General features: G+C 35.6%; 1 protein-coding gene across 12 annotated transcripts in view; it reads right to left on the bottom strand.

Annotated features, from left to right (window-relative positions):
- Positions 1-23595, bottom strand: part of CHD9 (chromodomain helicase DNA binding protein 9) — a 222708-nt gene that overhangs the window by 43105 nt on the left and 156008 nt on the right. For 11 of the 12 annotated variants that reach the window (XM_059381331.1, XM_059381335.1, XM_059381334.1 and 8 more), the window contains 9 exons: positions 22830-22973; positions 22455-22710; positions 20933-21143; positions 18706-18901; positions 16093-16260; positions 15210-15389; positions 8635-8745; positions 4101-4297; positions 3325-3524 (listed from right to left, as the gene is read on the bottom strand). In XM_059381331.1, coding sequence (XP_059237314.1) covers positions 3325-3524; positions 4101-4297; positions 8635-8745; positions 15210-15389; positions 16093-16260; positions 18706-18901; positions 20933-21143; positions 22455-22710; positions 22830-22973 — 1663 coding nt within the window. The remainder of the gene's footprint in view (positions 1-3324; positions 3525-4100; positions 4298-8634; positions 8746-15209; positions 15390-16092; positions 16261-18705; positions 18902-20932; positions 21144-22454; positions 22711-22829; positions 22974-23595) is intronic. The other variant, XM_059381337.1, reaches the window with a different exon arrangement.

Raw genomic sequence — 23595 nt, 5'->3', positions numbered from 1 at the left:
CTTCAGCTCAGGTCGTGATCTCAGGGTCCTGGGATCGAGTCCCGCATTGGGCTCTCTGCTCAGCAGGGAGCCTGCTTCCCTCTCTCTCTGCCTACTTGTGATCTCTGTCTGTCAAATAAATAAATAAAAATCTTAAAAAAAAAAAAAGAGTCACATGTTCTACTGACTGAGCCAGCTGGGGACCTGTAACATTCATTTTTTTGAAGATTTATTTATTTGAGAGAGAGAGAGAGAACAAACAGAAGTGGGAAGAATAAGCACAGGGAGCGAACCCTCAAGCAGACTTCCTGCTGAGCACGGACCCCCCCACCCCCCGCAAGGTGGGTCATAAGATCATGACCTGAACTGACACCAAGAGTTGGACAGTTAACCGACTCAGTCACCTACGTGCCCCTGAAATAGTTCAGAAATACAAAGTATTCTTACTCTTAATCATAACGTATTCCATATCTGGTCCGTTTTTCATTAAAGGAAGTAAGTACACAGTGAAGCCCAACTCACTCTTTCCTTCCTAACTCACTATCCTGAGTTTGTCTAGTCATTCCATGTCCGTACGTGTGAGTTGGAGGAATATTTAAGTTTTCAGACATTATATAACACAAGCAATTCGGCAACTTGTTGATTATGTTGGTATCTTTTTGATATTTATACTTGCTGACTCATGAGGCTATAATTTATCTATTTTCCTGCCATGTAAAAATGTACCGCACGACTGTCACTGCATGTATACCACTGCTTACCTATGAATCTTCAACGACACTAGAGCTATTTCACTTATAATTTTTAACAATTACTAAAAAATACACTTTTGATTCCTTTCAGTTCGTATCTCCTATATCTTTTCCTTGCTATACTCCACCAGCTAGGAGTTTCACAACGGTAAATAGAAGCTTGATGTGGACTTGTCCATTTCTTCCTAAAATTTTGGCAATTTTGTATTTATATTTTGAGACTATTTTCTTTAGTGTATGAAGTTTGTACTTGTTATTTCTTCTTCTTTTTTAGGGGGGAGGGACAGCCAGGCACCCCCTGTTATATGTTCTTTTATGGATCTCTTTTTTAACCTAATCAATGCCTTTCACCTTAAATTGTACTTTATACTCTGTTACTACAAATACTGTTCTATAGTCCAGTCCTCTTCTGCTGACGTGAGATTTAGTTCTCTCTGGTTGCCTGAGTTAGTAGCCACTCATCTATTTTCTTCCAAAATTGTGTTGCTATTTCCTCTCCCCCTCTCGCTCTTCTTTTGAGGGTTTATGCCTATTTATTTTTTAATCATGGAATTAAGCATATTCAAATACAGACAGAATAATATGACAGATCACTATGTCCCATCATCCAACTTTAATAATTACCAGCTGATGGCAAGTTTGTTTCATCCATACCCTGTTCACTCCCCAACCTTCCACATTATTTTGAAGTAAATCTAAGACATCACTCATTTTGATAATAAACATCTGAGTATCTCTTAGTGATAGTACATGGCCTCCTTTTAAAAAAACACCATGACTGGCCCTAAGAAATGCAATAATACTTCCCTAATACTTGATATTCGCATTTACTATTATCTAATGAATAATAACAATAATTTAAAAACAACTCTGGGTTGTTGGTCTTAGTCAGGATCCAGATCAGGCCCCCACACTGCAACTGGCTAAGGACTCGCAAATATTTTAGGTGATAGCAGGGTTGTCAGTCTCAGTACTATTGGTATTTTGAGCTGCATCATTCTTCATCATAGGAGGGTCTTTGCCCTCTTGGCCTCTACCTACTAGATGCTAGTAACATGCTCAAAGCAGTGACAACGCTGAATGGTGGCAGGACTGGGTGCAAAATCATGTCTGGTTGAGAACCACTGGTTTATAGATAGCCTCTCTATCCAACCCTTTTGTCTGTTGAGGAAACTAGGACTTTTGCCTGTAGAATAGATCAAGCGTAATGCCTTAATTTTTTTCTCATTATTGACATGTAAGTGGAGTTTCAAGAAAGAGTGATACACTTGTGTCAATCTTCCGTCTTTATCAGAAGTCCACTCTTCACATTACTAATTTCACTGCCCCCTATTAAGACAGCCTCCAGGGACCACTCTAATTCAAAACAGGCGCTTTCTGTTCTTCTCCATCTCAGCACTTACTTATTTCACAATGCTTAGCGCATTCTGAAATTATTTATCTACTTTCTTATTATGTCTGTCTACCTGGCTGGAATGGAAAGTTCCTGAGCTCAGGGGTCTTGCTTCTTCTTCTCTTCTCAATACCTTGCACAAGAAGCATATAGGAGGCACTGTAGCAGGTATGTGTTGATTAAATAGAACAAAACTGTAACACAAATTTCAGGGCGTAGTAATCTTTTTTTATCTTTACAGAAAATTCAATTACTTTATGCTCTGAAAGAATTACTTCAAGCAGAAAAGAACATTCTATTAGAAACGATGTAGAGAAAAAATGCTTATATATGTATCTCTGACACAACTGTAAATTGGTACAGCCATATCTGGTGGCTAATTAAAGTACTGATGAAAACTTAAAATGTATATCAATGTTTCCCAAATTTAATATACATACTAATTGCGAAGAAACTTGTTAAAATATAAGTTCTTTTTTTTTTTTGAAGATTTTATTTATTTGACAGAGAGTAGATGGAGAGGCAGGCAGAAAGAGGGAGAGAGAGGGAAGCAAGCTCCCCGCTGAGCAGAGAGCCTGATGCAGGACTCAATCCCAGGACCCTGAGATTATGACCTGAGCCGAAGGCAGCGGCTTAACCCACTGAGCCACCCAGGCGCCCTAAAATGTAAGTTCTGATTCAATAAGTGTGCTGCCTAAGATTCTGTATTTTGAAGAAGCTCCCAGGAAATGCTGATACTATCAATCCCCAGACTACATTTTCGGTGTTAGGGATGTATAAATGCTGTACCTCAACAATTCCATTTCTTGGTAGGTATCTCAGTGGAAAATTTGTTCGCCATGCAGAAGGAAAACTGTCCAACAACTGGGGATGTCCTAAGTGCCCGTCATTAAAGCAGATGCTAAATAATTAGCTACAGGATGTCGGCACTACGAACTACTAAAAAGGAGTTTTAAAAATGAGATGGATCTACATGATGACAGACGGGAAGACCGTGTGATGAAGAGCTGCAGGTAAAGCTGCGTGGAAAACCCAACCAAACTGAGAAGTTGGCATTTTCTAAGTTGGAACTTGCATGGAGAGGGAAGTGTAAGGGTTCTGTAATGTTATCTATAGTGTTTCCATATTTTACAGGGTACTCTGGTAAGTGCTACCTACATAACCAAAAGTAAATTTGCAAAGAAGCAAGAATCTTCTTACCTAGGTGATTCTGTAGCTCTCGTGTCTGCCCATCTTCCGTTGGAGTAATGAGATCCCATATGAAGCCTTTAATTTTCTCATCTCCTCGGTAGTGAACAAGGCAATATGCTAAAAGGGCTCGGCAAATTATTTCTACATCGTGCTCGTTCAGCTGTCTTTTAAAACGGCCGTGAGACAGAATCTCTCTCCATCGGCCCCATCTGGTTAAAAAAGTATATTTACATTAATATTGAGTCAAGTTCTACAGAAAACTGCCCACATGTTGGCATGAAAACCCCACATATTATCATTAATAGGATTTATCTAATAAAGCCTTCCTCCCACCTCTGTGAGTAAAATGCAGAGTCATGGGAGAGTGATTTCAAGTGTATCTTATTCAGTAATGGATAACAAGATTATCCATTTAATATTACTAAATATGCAAGTCTCAGAAGAAGGAATTTGACTTCAGTGATACATTTATAATTTACAACTTAAGGATATTCCATCATTCTGCTAATAAATATATGTTAAACATAACAAATTTAGGGTACTTTAAACAGATTTTATTGATTCTAACAAGATAAAAAATACAGTAGAATATATTATATGTTTTCTGTAACTTCATATAGCATACTACTAACAAGAAACATTAAAAATAGTATTTTAATTGGGGAGGGTATGTGCTTTGGTGAGTGCTGTGAAGTGTGTAAACCTGGTGATTCACAGACCTGTACCCCTGGGGATAAAAATATATGTTTATAAAAAATAAAAAATTTTAAAAAATAGTATTTTACCCATAAACTAGAAGATTTTTCTCTACTCTAAAGCATTCAGTTCTTCCATAGCCATTGGAACGGTCACAGGGTCTCCGGAGTTTGGGCTTTTCATCTCCTTCACTTTCGGCTTCAGATAATTCAGCCAATTCATCTTTTGTGGCACTAAAGGGTCTTGTTTGCTTCCTAATTCTTGGAGTGTCAATAACCAAGCTGTTCTGTAAAATTTAATAGGTATTACTTGATGGTCATTTTACTATTTTGCTTACAATGGTGTTTTTACAGTTTCACCTTTCAAATGGTACAGAGAATAATTATAAAAAGCCAGAAAACAGAAATTACTAACAATTTCATCAAGCTACCAAATCAACTTAAAAATTTTTATATTCCTTTATAATCCTTATTATCATATGCATAAAATATTGTGACTTTACAGTCACAGGATGAAAAGAATTTGGTATCTGGCTTTATTATTAAAATGAGTTATTGGGTTATGCTTCTATAATAACTATAAAATATATTATTAAACTACATTTATGCATCTTAACTTTCCTTATTTAATTTGTGGTTTAGATTGTTTTCAATTTTTTAAAAATAAATAATGCTCAAATAAATCTTTGTTAACCTTACTTTATCCCAGAGATAAATCCCAGAAAGGGGAAATATCCAGGACTGAAATATTGGTCAAAGGGTATAAATATTTTATAGATCCAGAAACATGTTTTAGTCATTTCCAAAAGTTAAATTAATATACAAAAAGCAAGGTAATAAGTATATAAACCTCATCATGTTCATTCCATTTAATTCATTCAAAACAACTTTTAAGGTGATATGCTTTTTACCTTTAATGAAAAGTTTCTAAGTTAGAAAGATATACTTTGAGGATATATAAAAGGTCTGTTTCTCCCTCAGTCTCATCCATTAATTTTAGAATTCATCAATGGCCCGTCCGCTGCTGTTATGGCTGTGGTAGGCCAATGGTAGGATTGTTTTCTTATTCCTTCTGTATCTTATTCTGTTAACTGACCTTCTTCAGTAAGAAAGAGTTGTCCCTTTGCCCAGCCCCAGCTTCTTTAAAAATTAAAATAAAAGACCAAACAAAACAAAACCCTAACTGTATTTTTTGAGTAAAATTTCAAACATCTTTTGCCCACAATCATTTGAGATTTTTTTGGTATGTTTCCTTTTTAAAGATTTATTTATTTGAGAGAAAGTGGGCAAATGCGAAGAGGGACAGAGCGGGAGAGAGAATCTCAAGCAGACTCCCTGCTGAGTGCAGAGCCCAATGCTGGACTTGATCCCAGGGCCCTGAGATCATGACTTGAGCTGAAATCAAGAGCTAGACGCTCAACCGAATGAGCCATCCAGGTTCCCTTGATTTTGCTATGATTCTGATCACCTTATACTGGCTTTCATATAATAAAGATATTAACTTTCATGTACACTTCTGCTATAAGTAAGTCTCACTAGTCTGACTGCCTTTCTGTTGTCCATTATATACTTCTTAGTCTTATATATGAATATGCCAATCATTTCCTTTGTGGTTTTTTTTTTTTATAGATTTATTTATTTGATGGAGAGAGACACAGCAAGAGAGGGAACACAAGCAAGGAGAGTAGGAGAGGGAGAAGTAGACTTCCCGCCGAGCAGGGAGCCCAATGCAGGGCTCAATCCCAGGACCCCGGGACCTCAGTTTAACAACTGAACCACCCAGGTGCCCCATGATATTTTTTTAATTTAGAATGTTTTCTCACCAAGTATTTGATAAAACAGAAATCTAGTTTTTCTATTCAAAAATTTTTATTTTATTTGTTGTTGTTAAGATTTTATTTATTTAAGAGAGAAAAACAGAGACAGAGAGCAAGCCAGCACACAAGCAGGGGGAGCAACAGAGGGAGAAAGAGGAAGCAGGCTCTCTGCTGAGCAGGAAGCCTGATGTGGGGCTTGATCCCAAGACTCTGGGATCACGATTTGAACCGAAGGCAGATGCTTCACTGACTGAGCCACCCAGGTGCCCTACTTTCAAAAAAATTTTTAAAAAATTCATCACAAACTGGAGTTTACTTGGCATGGAGTACATCACTATAATGTCCCCCCAGTGTTAAGTCAAAGTCCTAATCATGATTATTAAATAATTCCTTTTTCTCTAATACCATTTCTTTACTAAAACATATAATTTGATCTTTTTTCTGTTCTTTGTTCTTTGTACTTTTTCTCAATATCATGTTGTTTTAATTATGTTTCCCTTACAATATTTTAATAATGGCTTAACATGTAATAAACAACACTAGTCTGTCTTCTCTGTACTTAATTTTCAGAAAAACTTTAAATTTTTTGGTGAAATATAAATAAGAAAATGTAATTATACAAGTATTAAGTAAATACATGCATACATAAGTTTAGTTATAAAGTGCTTAAATCTTCAGAGTAATCTTCAAGGCCCTATGCTATGACCCATACCTATGGTCTCTGACCTTGCCTATCACCTCCTCACTAACTGCCTACATTCCGCCACAATGTCACTTCTATTTCTGGAATACAACGGAGCTTATTTCCACCAGCAGCTCAATGCCATCCCCTGCACCTTGAAAGATTTTCCTTGAGTCTTTACATTGTTGGCTCTTTCTGGTCATTCAATCTTAGCACAACTGTCCCCTCAGTGACCTCCCCTGACCACCTGATTTCATGCTGTCACACCTCCCAGCATTCCCAACCATCTGACTATTCTATTCTCTTCCCTCTCTGATATCATCTTATGTATGTGTCTATTTCTGTCTCACCCACCAGAATCCGTAAGCTCTATCAAAGCAGTTGTTGATCTGTCTTGTGCACATGAGCCCTACTGTGAGAATGGTCCTTGACTCACAGTATGCTCTAGCTGCACTACTGCATAAATACATAGGAATGTCTGTGGGTTCCCAATATCTCCTTTTGAAAAATCATAAATAAATATGCTATAAGCATCATTCCACATCTCCCTCTCTTAAAATTTAACTGTTTTGGAGGTCTTTCTGGGCCAGTAGTACATAGGGATATACATGATTATTTTTACTTATTGCATTAAATAGTAAAAGATGTATTAATCCTCTATCATAAGAAATTTAATTAGTTTGCACATTTTTTCTAAAACAAAGAATGTGGCAATGAGCATCACTGTACTGTATCATCACTGAACATGTACGATTTTTGCTGAAAGACAGGTTCCTAAAAGTCCATTTAATATTTTTGACAATTCATTTTTCCAGGGGAAGTTTAGATATCATTTGGTTATATGAAACAACTGTTAGCTTTTAATTTGGGTTGCATTTCTATGCTTATAAATTCTAAAAATGTTTAAAATATGTAGTTTTCAATTTCCAACGGAGAAATCTTGCAATTAAATTTGATAATTCACTTTACTAAAATCATACACATCTGTCAGTAGGTATACCCCTAAATGTTTTGTAACTTTTTTTCTACAGTGAATAGATGTTTTCTTCCATTGTATTTTTCTACTTCTATTAGTACTGATATTTAAGAAGACTAAATGGCATATTTATTTTTCATCCAGTTAATTCATTAAACTCATTTATTAATTTTGATAATGGCTTTAAGATTTCCCTGCCTTTTTAGGCATATAAACATGCATACCCAATGATGTTTTATAAATATCTTTTCAAATTTACTTATTTGTTCCATATAGAATTACTTCTATTTCTGAAATATATTAAGTAATAATGATGATGTATGGTAGTGGTGTTATTTCTCACTGTAAAGTTTTACATTTTAAAAGGCTGTTAAAATAGATCCCATGCACCAATGCTTAATATAAAATTCTTTTTTATATTCTTTTTTATATTATCTTGATAATGCGTAAGCTGCAAACACTGATTCCTACACAATAATTAGATGTCTTATGAAGTAAACAGTTATGTTATTATCAGTTCTACAAACTGTTCTTTAGCTTTTTGGTCCTTTCTTAATTCTAAGGGAATCTCCTTTTATATCTGACTGATCATCATTAATGGGAGCAGACTCCAAGAAAACAAAGTTAAAGAGCAAAATCAAAGTAACTGATGATTTAAAGACATTTTAAAAATTGAAAAACATTGTACTTTTAAGAATATAAATATCCGGGGGCGCCTGGGTGGCTCAGTGGGTTAAAGCCTCTGCCTTCGCCTCAGGTCATGATCCCAGGGTCCTGGGATCAAGCCCCACATTGGGCTTTCTGCTTGGCCAGGAGCCTGCTTCCCTTCCTCTCTCTCTGTCTGTCTCTCTGCTTACTTGTGATCTCTGTCTGACAAAAAAAAAAAAAAAAAAAAAAAAAGAAAAAAAAGAATATACATATCCGAACTTAAACTTCCCCTGCATTACCACCAATCACGGCAGATATCGGAGGTATTAAACTGAAGCGGTGTCTGGCTCAACAGGTGCTCATTTTAATACCGCACATCAATTTATTTATTCAGATAAATTTATTTCAGTAAGTACACAGTTGAATACCTTAAAATATTACAATAATAGTACCGAAGTTTCCCAATAGGTGATTTTTTTTTAAAGGGAAAGAAATACTTACTCTGCCACTGATGGCATCTATATCTATTTCTGCCTTTTTAGCCCATTTTTGCCAGAAGTTGGGATCATCTAAGGAAATATCTGTCCGATTCCCAGATGCCACAAAGCTTGCCTGAAACACATAATGGCAGTTTCTTAAAATGTTATGACGCTTAGAGGAAAATCTACCACAGTATATTCACAACATCATCTCTTCACTTTTACTGGGGATAGAATATGAATTCATCATACACACATACATTTAAAAGATGTGCCAAATGGGATGGCCTGAAACGCAGCACAGCAAATGCTAAGGCAAAAGCCTCACTGCCAACACAGGCTGTGGATTTAGGAAAAGATTAAGTAAGTTATTACTTTTGTTTAGCTCAAGCTTTTGGTAAGTAAAGATCAAATCCTTTTGGTGAAGAAACTACATAGGGCAGAGATATGCTTTCTAGAAACACTATATGAGTATTAAGAAATTAGGTTAGCACAAGAAATTTCAAACCTGCTTGCCCCATACAGTTCATTTTCTGGTATACTACTTTATTTCTATCATATTTTTAGATAGATATGCCTCCTAAAGAAAATGTAATACAGGATATGAGAAAAAAAAGTCACCATCTGTCTTTACATTAAAAATACTTTTCCTTACAACAAAAATACTGCATAGCCATTGTAAAAGTTTAAGAGATTACAGAGGAACAAAAGAAAAAAATAACTGATTTACTTTCTTAAATATTGTATAAATTATACAGTCTTTTAGTTGGAAGAAACTAGATATTTACAGCTCAACACTGGAACTTAAAAACTAATAACCATTATTTGCACCTTAAGTTCCTGAAAACAGATATGCTACTTCAAGGAAAGTCATTAAAGTGCTTTATAAAGTGCTTTATAAAGAAGTAGTGAAGATACATGGTGCTTTAAAAAAGAAAGAGCCTGGAAAACGCATGGTAACACTTACAAGAATTAAAGGGAAGAATACAGTCACATAATTTTCAAAGGAGAATATAATTCGTAAATGGCTTTAAGATAATGACTAATTATCTGGGATATAATCAAATGATAAAAATCTTCATTAAAAAACCCATTTTGATGGAATTTTAAAATGCAGAAAATTACACATTAAAGAGATAATAAAACAGCTATAAACAAGCAAGCTATTTATGACATTCAAAAGAAGACTGGAACTCTGAAAATTTGAACACTGGAAAACCGATGATATGACGAATTACTGATCGAGATTATGACCTGAGCTGAATGAAATAAAGAGATGCTCAGCTGACTGCACCACTTAGGGGCCCTGATAATTTTATCTTTATTATTTCATTGAACTTAAAAGATTTTATTTATTTATTTAAAAAGATTTTATTTATTTATTTGCCAGAGAGAGAGAGAGAGAGAGAGAGAGCACAGGCAGGCAGAGTAGCAGCAGAGGCAGAGGGAGAAGCAGGCTCCCCGCCGAACAAGGAGCCCGATGTGGGACTCGATCCCAGGACGCTGGGATCATGACCTGAGCCAAAGGCAGCCGCTTAGCCACCTGAGCCACCCAGGCATCTCAAAAGATTTTATTTATTTATTTATTTATTGGAGAGAGAGACAGAGAGACCAGGAGGCTGAGGGAGAAGAAGGCTCCCCGCTGAGCAGGGAGCCTGATGCAGGACTCGATCCCAGGACCCTGGGACCATGACCTGAGCTGAAGGCAGACGTTTAACTGAGCCATGCAGGAGACCCTATTTTTAAACATAATAAGTACTGTGGCTGTGTTGAAGAAATTTTCATAGATCTTATATATATGTTTGTATATATAATGTCTGGGATTTCCTTTAAAATAATATGAAAGATGGAGAGAGTAATGACGAAGCAAGCTTGGCATGAGTTGATAATTGCTGATAAATGAAGCTAGGAGACAAGGGCATAGGTTTCATTATACCACTGTCTATATTTGTAGTCTGAATTTTAATATTGCACCTAACGAGTAGGAACGAAATTAAAATCCTAAGTGCTTCTTGCTGAACTTTAAGATTCTGTTCATGACACTGCTTACCAAGTAGTAAGTACGTTCCTTCCATCAAACATGCTTTTGAGGCTAGGTTATTAAGATGCTTGTGTACAGCAAGTGGTGAAATATTATCCTGGATCCTTGTGAATGTTTATGGCAAAAGAGGCTTGGCAGATGTGATAAAGTTAATAATTTTTGAAATGGGGAGATTAGCCTGTATTATACAGGTGAGCCCTAAATATAATCACAACTGTCCTTATAAGAGGGAAAGAGGAAAAGATTTTTGTGACAACAAAAGCAGAGATTGGAATAATATGGTCACAAGCCACAAAATGCAGGCACTTGTAAAAGGTGGAAGAGATAACAAACAGATTCCCCCCTAGAGCATCGGAAGAAACCAGCCCTATTGACACCTTGAGTTTTAGCCCTACAAGACTCATTTTGGACTTCTGACATCCACAAGTATAAGAGAATAATTTGTGTTCTGGTTATTTGTTACAGGGGCAACAGGAAATAATACAATGAGATACCTCTTAATGATAAACCACTCATTATACAAACTCATATCCAACTTAAAAAGAATACAGGCTAACTAGCCTAATGAAATGAAAAGTAGTAGCCCTTATCATCTGCATGACAATCAAAGTGTTATGATTGAATATAAGGAATAGACATTTAACTTTACTCAAGTAATTCCTAAACCATGAGGGGATGTCTACTTATTAATTCAGAAATGAATTTTTCTTAAGTGAGGACATAGGACATCCATACTTTCATTACTATAAACTCTTCAATTTCCAGAAACACTGAAAAGTTCACTGAAGTTCATAGGGTTTTATTTTATATTATAGTTTCATTGACACTTGCTTCTTGAGATTTAACAGATCTGGCAAATGAGCATCTGCTTTACATGGGCATTGAATACAAAAAGCCGTTAAAGAGAAACAATTAAATTTTTGAAATCAAGCTTATGGTTGCTAACCTTAAAATAATTTTATGTTGCAGTAGATAATTGCTTTTATTCTGCTACCACATAACTACTGATAATTAAAATAATTTACCTGGAAGAAACTATACATCACAATTCAGTAGCTTCTGTTATATTCATTATAAGAAAAATGATATATTTATTTTTCAAATAAAATTAAAAAAAAAAAAAACTTCTAAAGAATTCTAGACACTATTGTTAAATGACATACAACTTATTTTGAAGATGACTTCCAAAATTCTCAAGGACTGTAATGAATGCCTACAGAAATAAAATTCCTATTGTAGAAGATGTCATCGTACAGGTATACTGATTACTTCCAAATGTTAAATCTTAATATCCTAGTTCCTCTAAAAATATTTTTCTTTAAATGTTTTCCCTCAATCATTAAATCCTTTTATTATTTACAAGGGAAGACTTTTTATTTTTATTATTATTTTTAATTCTGTTATGTTAGTCACCATATATCATTTTTTTCTTTTTTTTTTTAAGATTTTTTCTTATTTATTTGACAGAGAGAGAGAACACAAGTAGGCAGAGCAGCAGACAGAGGGAGAGGGAGAAGCAGACTCTTTGCTGAGCAGGGAGCCTGACGTGGGCTTGATCCCTGAGATCATGACCTGAGCTGAAGGCAGAGGCTTAACTCATTGAGCCACCCAGGCACCCGCATCATTAGTTTTTGATGTAGTGTTCCATGATTCATTGTTTGCGTAGGGAAGACTTTTTAAATGCAGAAATCCATCTTCCTACATCAGAAGGTAGCAGAAGGACAGTGGGCGCCACAGAAGGGCCCTTACAAATATGCAATTCACTGAAGCTTGATACATAGACTGCTTTGTTTTTGTGAATTAAGTGATTCAAAGTCTTGTTCTCTACCAGAAAATACAGAAATCAAATGAGAAAAATTTTCTCTATTTTTTGGGTCCACCTGATTGCCCTTACAAAAGTATCTCAAAACAAGGTTTAGGTGATAGAACCACTTACAAACGAAGCTACCAATACTGAGTTTCATTTGCTGGATAGGTACTAAGTCTAAATAAAGAGTCTTATTATGTACTCTGCATATATAGAGCTTTTCATAAAAAAAAACTTTGATAATGCAAAGAAAGACTGAAATTACTTTATGTATCCAAACCACTTTAAAACAATTAAACATAGAGGAAATCTTTGGAAATTCCAGAGAAAGTATAAAATACTATCAACTTTGCATCTTCGGTACCCCTGTACAGAGGTGCCGTATTCTAATATGCCAAATGTCCACCATACAGTGGCATTCGCTCACAACAGTGGAAATGAACAAATTCCAAGACAACTACAGGCAAACTCTCTGGACTTCCTTAACCACTGAAGTGCCTCTTCAGTCAGCCTTCTTTTCAAATACAAATTACTCCATGGTCTGAGGGTTTTTCAAATAGAAATTTAAATGTTTAAGTATTTCACATTCTTACAGCACAGCTGGTTATGATTAGAGTATACTTGAATAAAATAATACTCATACAGCACTTTACTATAAAGTGGAAAAGGCCAAGCAAGATTATGACGCTCTCCTCTTTAAAGACAAGAAAGTCTCTTAAAGGTTAATTGTCCACAGTCACTCGGCTTATGAGTCAGAAATCAAACTCTAGTGTACTGGTTTTCCATAATGATTTTCATTAACACTGTACATGAGGAAACTTGGAATCACCTGTGGTCATTAAACACTTTACTCATGTCTACATTAATTAAAATAGAAAAAAAAAAAAAACCTTTAAGGAAAGTATCTCTAGGCGCAGCGTAACCAACAAAGGTGATTTCTGTACTATCTGCACAGTATGTTGACAACTTGGGTATAGCCAAGGAATCCCAAGTAAACAAGATTTCTCATGAAAGCAGTTAGAGTCCAGTGGTGACCAGTTGTAGTTCTCAGCCTTATTCTTCTGCAGTATTCTTTTTGTTTCCACAATACTACTTTCTTCTGATTTCTTCTCTGTGAACTCTCAAATCTGTCTGTTTCCTAGGCAACTCTCCTGGACACCTCCACCTGAATCCCCTGTAAGTGCCACAGATACAAGAGCCTCCGGTATTTTGTTTTCTCCACATAAACTTCCTTCTCGTGAATTCTCTAGCTTACTTAATGATTCCATGACCCTCCATACTATTTGAGCCAGAAATCTTCAAGTCCCTTTGACTCCCCACTTCCATACATTTCTAACGGGTCATCAATTCCCGTTGATTCAAGTGGTGCTCCACTACCCTACTCACCCATCACCATATCCGATATAAGCCTCTTACCTGGTATCCTTGCCTCCAGTTCTTCTCCTTTCAAACTCATTCTCCACACTGCTGCTAGAGTTAAACTCCTCAACTGCATTCATTATGTCCATTTTCTGCTTGAAGGGATTTAAAAGCTTTTTAACTGCCTCAGGATCAAGTTCAAATTCCTCAAAATGGAATTTTTTTGAGCCCTTCACAATTTGGGTCTGACCTCCCTAATCCCTTCATTTTTATCTCCATTTAATTCACCCCGTGCACCTATAATGCCTGTACCATATTCCTTCAAATCTTACTTGTACTTTAGGAACACACGACTCATTTCTGTGACTCTCCCTGTAACACAGTGAAACTCACGCTTCCTTCAAGACTCAGCTCAGATGTGATTTTCTCTGCAAAGGCTTTCCTGAATCTCTGGCTCTTCTATTTTACGCAAAATTAATCATCTCCTTCTTTGCTTTTTTTCAGCAACTAGAATCCTTTCATTCTAGTATTCCCAGGATGTAGCAAGGTACCTGACACATGACTTCATTAGTTTGCTGATTGAATGCAAGAGAAAAGTTTTCACTAGAAGACTGGTATTACTTTGGGTGCAGTATCTACAGTACTTGCTCTAAAACAGAATTCTCCTAAAGATAAAGAGACTCTTCTGGAGTGAAAGTGGAGAGGAGGCTACAGAAAGGAAAGGAAGGGGAAAAGAGAAAACCTGTATGAACCACTGCAGGCGACAGAATTCTGTAATAAGAAACTCTTCAGATAAATACAAGATATAGGTTTACCCCATATCTCTTTATAAAAAAAAAGGGGGGGTGAATATAAAGGCAGTTAGTAAACTTTTGAAATGTTTTCCCAAAATAAGGTAGACTGTTATGAACACTTCCTTTCAAGACACAAATTTCGTTTTACCCTCCTCAAATTAGATTTAAGTATTTAAGATGAAATTAGAAATCCTTTCTCTTCTTTAAATACTTTAAATTATAGTCAGTTAATTTAAGATGAGTTAACCTCCTACACTATTACCCACATTTTGCTCTGGCTTCAGCATATATGTTCTTTAATTTCTAAATCTGGTTTTAAATGTTCTATTCTGATTAATGCATAGAACGATTTTTGGTTATTATACTTATTCCATTTCACTAGGATCAGAAGAATGCATGTGAAATTTGATATCAGAGGTCAGAAAAAAAAAATGAAGGAAAAGAATATATAACCTTCTGCTTCTAAGCTAATTTACTTTATTTAAATATTAAGTATGTTTAATATATACTCTGCAAATAATTAATAGACTAAAAGAGGGAAATTTTTTAAATTGTCAACATTACTAGTATATTTATAAAATATCACTCACTGTTACCTTGGCAAATGTTGACCCACGTCCTTCTGACTCAATTGTTATAGTTTTTGTCCGACGTAGTAAAATCTGATCGATATCCTCCTCACAGAATTTAGAGCCTTCATCTTCTTCCTCCATAATCGCACCGTAAGCACCTCTTCGAAGCAGATCTTCTATTTCCTTTTTGGAAAGCTGTTGAATCTAAAGAGAAAATAATTTTGGTAACAGTATTATTATGCAGTTCCTAAAATGAGAAACCATCCCCCAAATTTTCCAAAATGTACACGGAGTCAAGTTTAAACTGCCTCTGGGGTTTATCATATATACAAGAGAGAATTCTCTGAAAGAACACATTGAAGCTGCTGACTTCTTTCTTATTATCTTTAAAGTAGTATTTGCCATGTGCCTCTAATAGCTGCAGTTATGACAAAGCCTATGGGGCAGATAACCTCTGAAGGTTCTTTTTAGTACTAGCATTCTATAGCTGTTACAAGCACTAGATATAGGGTAACAATCTTGAGGGGAAAACATGCTCCCCAAAATCATATAAAACAAAACAAAGCCAATGCCAGTAGTCTGACACAAAAATATGAAAAAGCTGTTTATAGAAATAATGCAGAAAAATTCACAAATTCTGTTTTGCTATGCCATGATACAAACATCCTAAAAGCAGAGCAAAGAAGTTCAGCCTTGAAAACATTCTTAGAATTCATGAGCACTGGAGCAATACAGACAGGACAGAATTCATAAGCATTAACTAAATACAGGTCTATTCTGAAATGCCTCCTTACATGAAAGTATTTTGCATTCAGTATGGATCAAAATTAAATGATATACTACCTGAAGTTAAAATTAAATGCAAGTAAGAACACAAACACTACAAGTGAAAAGAAAATATACATACACCACCAACATTACTTTCTCTTCCACTCATGCTCTGTAACACAGCCTTATCTAGACCCAGTTTCAGACTGGCTCGGTCAAACATCTCTCTCTCATATGAGTTACGAGTTACTAGTCGGTAGACTTTAACTGCTTTATTCTGACCAATTCTGTGGCAACGAGCTTGGGCCTATAAAAAATGAAGTTACAGATTCAGTTTACTTTACAAAGTAGCACAAAGGGGATTACACAAAAGGCATTTAACAATAAACTATCTCAATGGAATATAAAAGTATGGAAGAATTTTTAGAAACTCTTGCTATAGAATTAGCTATAACCTTTTTCTAGAAATTAAGGTAGTGCTTACTAAAATGAGAAATGATTCCATAATCAGCAGTAAGTTAAAATTTAAGCTTGTATTTCAGAGAATATAAATAAATCCATGAAGAATTAATGTTTTTAAAGAGGGTATCATCAAAATACCTTTAGACAGGAATGTAAACTGCTATGAACAGATTATTTTTAGCTGCTGACAACTCAACCTTTAAACTTAAAACATAACTCTGAATTTCTCGAGTTTTTTCTACTACATTATCAATAAACTTTTCAATACATTTTAGTTATGCTGGGTAATTTGGAGGGGGATAAAAACTTAAGGTGAGTATCTCCAGAGACATAATTTTACTTAAACAAGAAAATAACTAATTACTTAATATGCATATGCATTGGAAGTAGAGACCTCGGAGATTATATAAGAACTTTATTTTTTTCAGAGACGGGGGAGAAAGTGAGAGAGAGAGAAAGGGGGGCAGGGGCAGGAGAGGGAGAGAAAGTCTTATGCAGGTTCCACATCAGCTTGGAGGCTGAGGCTCGACAACCCTGAGGTTATGATCTGAGCTGAATTCAAGAGTTGGACGCTTACCCATCTGAACCACCAAGTGCCCCAAGAACTTCTTATTTTATCTTGGGGTTCCACAAAACTTAAAATTTATGTTTTAAATTTAGACTCTAAAGGTTTCAAGGAATCAGTGGCTTTCTCACAAATTGCTAATCACCTTCCCATTACCTTCAGAAGACTAAATTATAATTTGTGGCTTTAAACTTAACAGGTGGCATTGATGCTATACTCTGCTGACATCTTTATTCTATCATATACTCTTTGTGCTTTTTACAACTCAGAATTGTGGGTGAAGAACCTTGCTCCAGGTGTAGGGAAAGTATAAGAGGCCAAATTTTTCATTGGTCTATGAAGGCTAGATTTACATTAGCAGTAAGTACGAAAAAACCAAGTGAGAGGAAGAAATTGGGGAGTCTGATATAGTTTGTCCCGTTTCTCCTCAGGTTCTCTCATGTGATTTTATTTTAGATTAACTTTTAGAACATCAAATGTGCTATAGACTGTGTAAGTATAAACATGCATCCAAAAGGCAAAAAATTATAATTTGGGTTTCTCTTAGAGATTGGTAAACTATACCCTGTGGACCAAAATTGGCCTGCCAACTAAGAATGGCTTCTACGCTTTTAAGGGACCATAAACACAAATGACAAAGCACGTATGGCAGACTCCTTATGTAATCCACAAAAGCCTCAAATACTTGCTACCTGGCCTTTTACAGGAAGAGTGTGTCGCTGGTCTATTAATTTTGGATCTTTGATATTTTGAACTAGATTACATATAGTTACACAAATGAGAGGTTAAAACCTTATTTTTTATTGAGCTAGGTATATTCTCAGTAAAAATTTACCGTATTTGGTATTATAACAGCTTAAAGTAATAATATTAATTATAATACAACAAAGTCTACCATGAAAAATAAAAGAATTTCTTAATCTTTGTTCTCATATCTATCCCAGATGCTTATCTTCTACAAACTTTGATGCTATTTCATCACCCTACTAATATTAATACTCCTGTTTCTATGAGGTCCAAGTACTATCTTAACTTAGACATGTATCTTAAATTTTTACAGTATTTCATAAAAAGGCATAGTCTATTAGGTCTTAATTCTATGCAGATGATACTATATTGATAATTGAGAAGATAAAAGTAAGATAAGTACTTATTTTTCAGAAAGAAAGATTCTGAACTTTTAAAAAAGGACTTATTTATTTATTTGGGAGAAAGGGAGGGAGAAAGGGAGGGAAGGGGAGAGAGAGAGAACGAGTGAGCAAGAGCACACACTTGTGCATGTGGGGCAAGGGAGGGGCAGAGGGAGAGAGACACTCAAGTGGGTTCCACGTTGAGTGTAGAGCCCAAGGTAGGCCTCAATCTTTACCACCCTACGATCAGCACCTGAGCTGAAACCAAGCAGACACTTAACCAACTGAGCCACCCAGGTGCCCCACAAAGAAGTCACTCTTAAAGCTTAGGCTTCTCTCAAATTTACATAATATACTTCAAACAAATATTGTACTCAAGTAGATAAACCTACTTAGAAGACACATAATCTAGATAAGTATATTTTCTTGTCATTAAATTAAAATTAAGATAATTTAATCTATTTGATTTGGCAGAAATATTCCTTAGGGAAACATACATGTTCGTTTGTTCAGAAAAAAACAAGAGGTTGAGGATCAAAAACAGTTCTAGGAATGAAAAAAGAAATTTAATTCTTTTGCCAAGCAATGTATTTACCTGCAGGTCATTCTGAGGATTCCAATCAGAATCAAAAATTATACACGTATCAGCAGCAGTTAGGTTGATGCCCAACCCACCAGCTCGGGTACACAGAAGGAAAACAAATCGATCTGAATCAGGTTTACTAAATCGATCTATAGCAGCTTGTCGAAGATTCCCTCTAACCCTTCCATCGATTCGCTCATATAAGTATCTATCAAATGAAATGTCATAAATTTAGTTAATGAATATAATGAAAATAAAGACACACTTTATCAAATGTAAAGTCAGTTTCCTTGCAACATTATGTTTACTATAAAATTAAGAGGCAATATCACCCCAACTAGTTTCTACGGTTTTATAATTCTCAGTGCTGGTGGTAGGGAGGAAACACAAGTAATATAAAGATACAAAATCTTTGCATTCCTCTTGTATAGGTAAAATGCCATCACAATGAATATCATTTTCAGAAGCTGGAATTAAACACGCAAAAACTACCTTACTGACCTCATTATGATATAGTATATAATGACTTTTTTTTTTTAATAAAAAGCAAAGACTTTCATAGAAGTTCAAGAAGCCTACCAATGTTTCTCTGTCTCAATCATGTTAATCTCTCAAGATATACTTTATTTTTTTTTTTTTAGATTTTATTTATTTGAAAGATCAAGAGAGAGCAAGAAAAAGTGCAAGCAGAGGGAGGGAGAAGCAGACTCCCGGTGAGCAGGAAGCAGGACCATGGGGCTAATCCCAGGACCCTGGGATCATGATGTGAGTTGAAGGCAGAGGTTTAACCCACTAAGCCACCCAGGCACCCATCTCAAGATATACTTGATTGTAAATTGTATCTACCAAGGGCGAACTGAAATACTAATATTTTTTTCAACTTTTTAAATAAGTACTTATTGAAAGGATTTGAAAATAGTAATAAGGCTTTTTGCCTCATTTAACAGATTTTCAAGATATTAACAATATTTGAAACATTAAGAATTTAGGTAAAAAACCCTGTTGTCTAGAACATTCTAACACTTGCTGTAGAATGCCATTTCTTTAGAGTGAATTACTGTTAAGCAGTTAATTTTTAACTTCTTTTATCTTTCCTCATTTACATAAAATTCAGAAATGGACAGCCATTAATAAAATTAAAATATATAAAAATTTAGAAACTAGAAGAAGAATACACAGGATATTTGCCACACCTCTTCTGGTTCAAGATACTTCTTTACAAAAAGAATTTATTAGAGTCTCAGGAGGAGCTCACTGTTGTCTCCAGTACCTGTGAGATGGGGTGTGACTTCTAATAATGTGACATTAAAGATATTTGGGGTTTTCCATGAAGTTCATCTTTATTTTATGAAGTTCTTTGTATCAGGAAATCAAGAAAAAGTAAGAATAGGTATTTTTAGGAATACTGAAATTTTATCTTCCTTCTTACTTATGTGATATGAAGTTGGGAATAAAATACATTTTGGAATTAGACCAAAGAGTAAAACACTGACACTAAAAACAGAACTAGAAATAAATGAAAAATAAAAATGAACTGCACAACTTCTGATAATCTAAATTACTACAGACCTTTACTTATATATAAGGGTCAAAACCAAAATCTAAAGTCACATCTTTAGATTCTCTTTCAGGGTCACATGTTGGTATCTGACTGGAGCACTAACGTTATGAGAAAATAACCCACGATGAATATCCTATTCATCTAGATGCTAGTTAGACAGTATTGAAGAATATCTTACCGTCGCGCACCAAAACAAAATCAAACCCCACATGAAACAAATGAGAAAAGACTGAAAGCATGAACAAGGGTCAAATGGTATACAGTGAGAGTCAAAGTGTAGCAAGTTCAGGTTCTCATTACAACAATGAAAGATGTGAAAAGGTACTGAACCTTTTTTAATTTTTGAAGACGGTTCATTTAAAGTGTCATTACTGTAAGATTTACATCAAGTAAGATGGACACTAATAAACCCATTCTTAAGTCAACAAATACTTGTCAATTTACAAAGGTTTCTTCATCAATCTCCTTAGCCCCGCCTACTATTTGCAACATATGTAGGTTAGAGGAACACCTGACTCGTAATTGTAAACTACCTTTACTCAGATTTAAATGGGTTCTTACCTAGATAAAGAGCAATAGATGCATAAAGACAGATTACAGTACAATGATGCAAAATCCTGAATAGCATATCCTTCATGTAATTCACAGATAATTCAGTAGATGAATCCTATGCCTTACCTTTTATGAATGAGATAGTCCTCCAGGATGTCCAGGCAGCGTACCATCTGAGAGAAGATGAGCACTTTATGACCTCCGGCTTTCATTTTGGGAAGCAATTTATCAATAAGGACCAATTTACCAGCAGACTGGATCATTGCTTGAAGATGAAAATCAGAAGCAGCTGGATTATATGTATCTCTAAATTCTCCAAGTATTTTCTCCTCAGCACCTGCCAAAGAAACGTAAGAAGATAGCAACAGTGCACAGATACACACAACCCCTGGTTGCTTTCTTTTTAAAAAAATGGTTATTAGTGCTCCTCTGGGCTTCTGTAATACATTAAAACTTTCTGATGACAAGTATACTGTTTTCATTAGAATTATTTATGTTTGTGGCTAAACACCCATCAACACTAGACTATAATTCCACTGAGGATGTGGACAATGTCCTAGAGCAACTTTTGATCTCTCCAGACCTCTGGCTTAATGCCCTATATAAATTTACGTTTGCTAAAAGTTTAATGAATGCTATTAGGGAAAGAATTAATGAAAATGTGGTTCTAACCTACATGAGTGAACATGTATTTTTAAACAAACACCTCCTGTTTAAACACCAATAAAACAGTCATCCTCACGAAAGGGTGATCACAGTCAATCTGGATGTGTCTATGGGTATCCTGCTGGCCATCAAAACAAGGAAACAAGTACAATTAAAAGGGAAGTCAAGTTATAGGTCTTTGTGATGCATTCTTCCTCAGACAGTCCAATCAGCACTAAAGGCTCTCTACCTTCCCTTCACCCATCTGGTCATTAAGTAATAGGACTGCAAGAGAGTGAGCTCCAGGGCTAAGAAACCACGGGTCCTGGATAAAGATGGAAATATATTCTCAGGAATGAGTGAAAAGATACACAGAGAGAACACTAGCAAAGAACCTAATAAGACCTTAAAAAGTAACATCACTATAGTCCAAAAGCTGAGACACTAACTGGAGACCTGGACTGGCTGGAAAGAGACCAGGGGGTGTGGGGGGAGGAGGAATCCAGAGGCCCAAAGGTAGACTCTGCTGTCTTTGCCCAGGAGGAGGATTCAACTGGAGAAGGAAATCCAGTCCAGGTTAGACTGAATGCGAGTCCAGTTCCAGTAGGCTGGCATGCAACTGATCATGGGGTGCCCTCATTCTGAAACACCTGTACCCCCTCAGAGCACCAGAGTGGGGAGCTAGAGCATTGCTGCCTTTCCTTGTAACAGCCATTGCAGCATAGTAAGTTTTTTTTTTTTTTAATTTTTAAAGATTTTATTTATTTACCTGACAGACAGAGATCACAAGTAGGCAGAGAGGCAGGCAGAGAGAGGAGGAAGCAGGCTCCCCGCTGAGCAGAGAGCCCGATGTGGGGCTCAATCCCAGGACGCTGGGATCATGACCTGAACTGAAGGTAGAGGCTTTAACCCACTGAGCCACCCAGGTGCCTCCCGTAGTGGGTTTTTAAATTTTTTTTTAATTCATGAGTATTTGTTCAAGGAAATAATCCTTTTTAGCTACCTTTAATAAGATACGGATGATTACAGCACTTCCTGAGCTCCATCATGGTATTGACCAAGTTAGGGACATTAGTCTGCCCTGCTCCTTTGGATAAAAATGAGAAGTTCTTCTCCAAAATAGCCCGGTAGTATTTCTTCTGAATGTTAGTAAGTTCCACTTCAATGATGGTTTCTTCCTTTGGTGCCAGCTTCTTTTCCACATCTTCTTTCAATCTTCTCAACATCATTGGCTTTAGAATAGCCTGAAGTTTCTGCACCTGCATAAGAAAAGGATGAAAAGATATAAACACAAATGCACATGCAGTTACAAACTCACATAAACAATCACAGTGATAAGAGGGTTGATGGTCTTATTTACAAAGACCAATGAGGATACCTGCTCCTCTGTTTTCAGATCCCCAAATTCTTGCATAAATGTTGATTCAGAAGGAAACCTTAAAGGTTCCAGAAAGTGAAGAAGACTGAACAGTTCTTCTACTGTATTTTGGAGAGGTGTGCCAGTCAGAAGCACCTTGTGTTCCTACATAAATCAAGAATAATTCATGTCAAACACCACAGGACTAAAGTTATATGAAAACTGATATAGGTTATTAAATATTCAGTGTTTCAAAAGCAAGTATTTTTCTAACTCAATTTTTAAGAGTCAATTCAAAATACATCTCTACTTAAGAATCTTCATTAATTTACTTTCTTAATCACCTTTTAAAAACTCTGTATCATTCTTGTAATACTTGACTTAGCATGCTATTTTTACCTATTCAAGAATGCTTTTAAGAGAAAGGTTCTAAATAATTAAGCATATTTTAGATTTTCTCAAAGAAACAGGCCTGAAAAAGAACAAAGAAGGTATTTGTTTCTTTTGTACTCAACAATTCTTGATATGGCAATTTGTATACAAAAATGGTTCTCATTCTTTATAATTTGGTTAATCATCACTTGACTTTTCACACAAGGACAATTCTCAAATCATTAAGGCTATAATGTAACACTATGAAGAGCTGATTGGAATATGCTTTTACACTAGACCTGTATTATACCTTACATATAATAGTAATAGAAATAAATATTTTTGATGATAGTATAAATTATCATTTAAAATTTAATAATATCTCTAAATATTTCTAAATATCTATATATCTAAA

Source organism: Mustela nigripes, chromosome 17 (assembly GCF_022355385.1).
Source record: "Mustela nigripes isolate SB6536 chromosome 17, MUSNIG.SB6536, whole genome shotgun sequence".
Lineage (NCBI taxonomy): Eukaryota > Metazoa > Chordata > Mammalia > Carnivora > Mustelidae > Mustela > Mustela nigripes.
The sequence above is the reverse complement of the archived record's forward strand: the minus strand, read 5'-3'. Positions and strand labels throughout refer to the sequence as shown.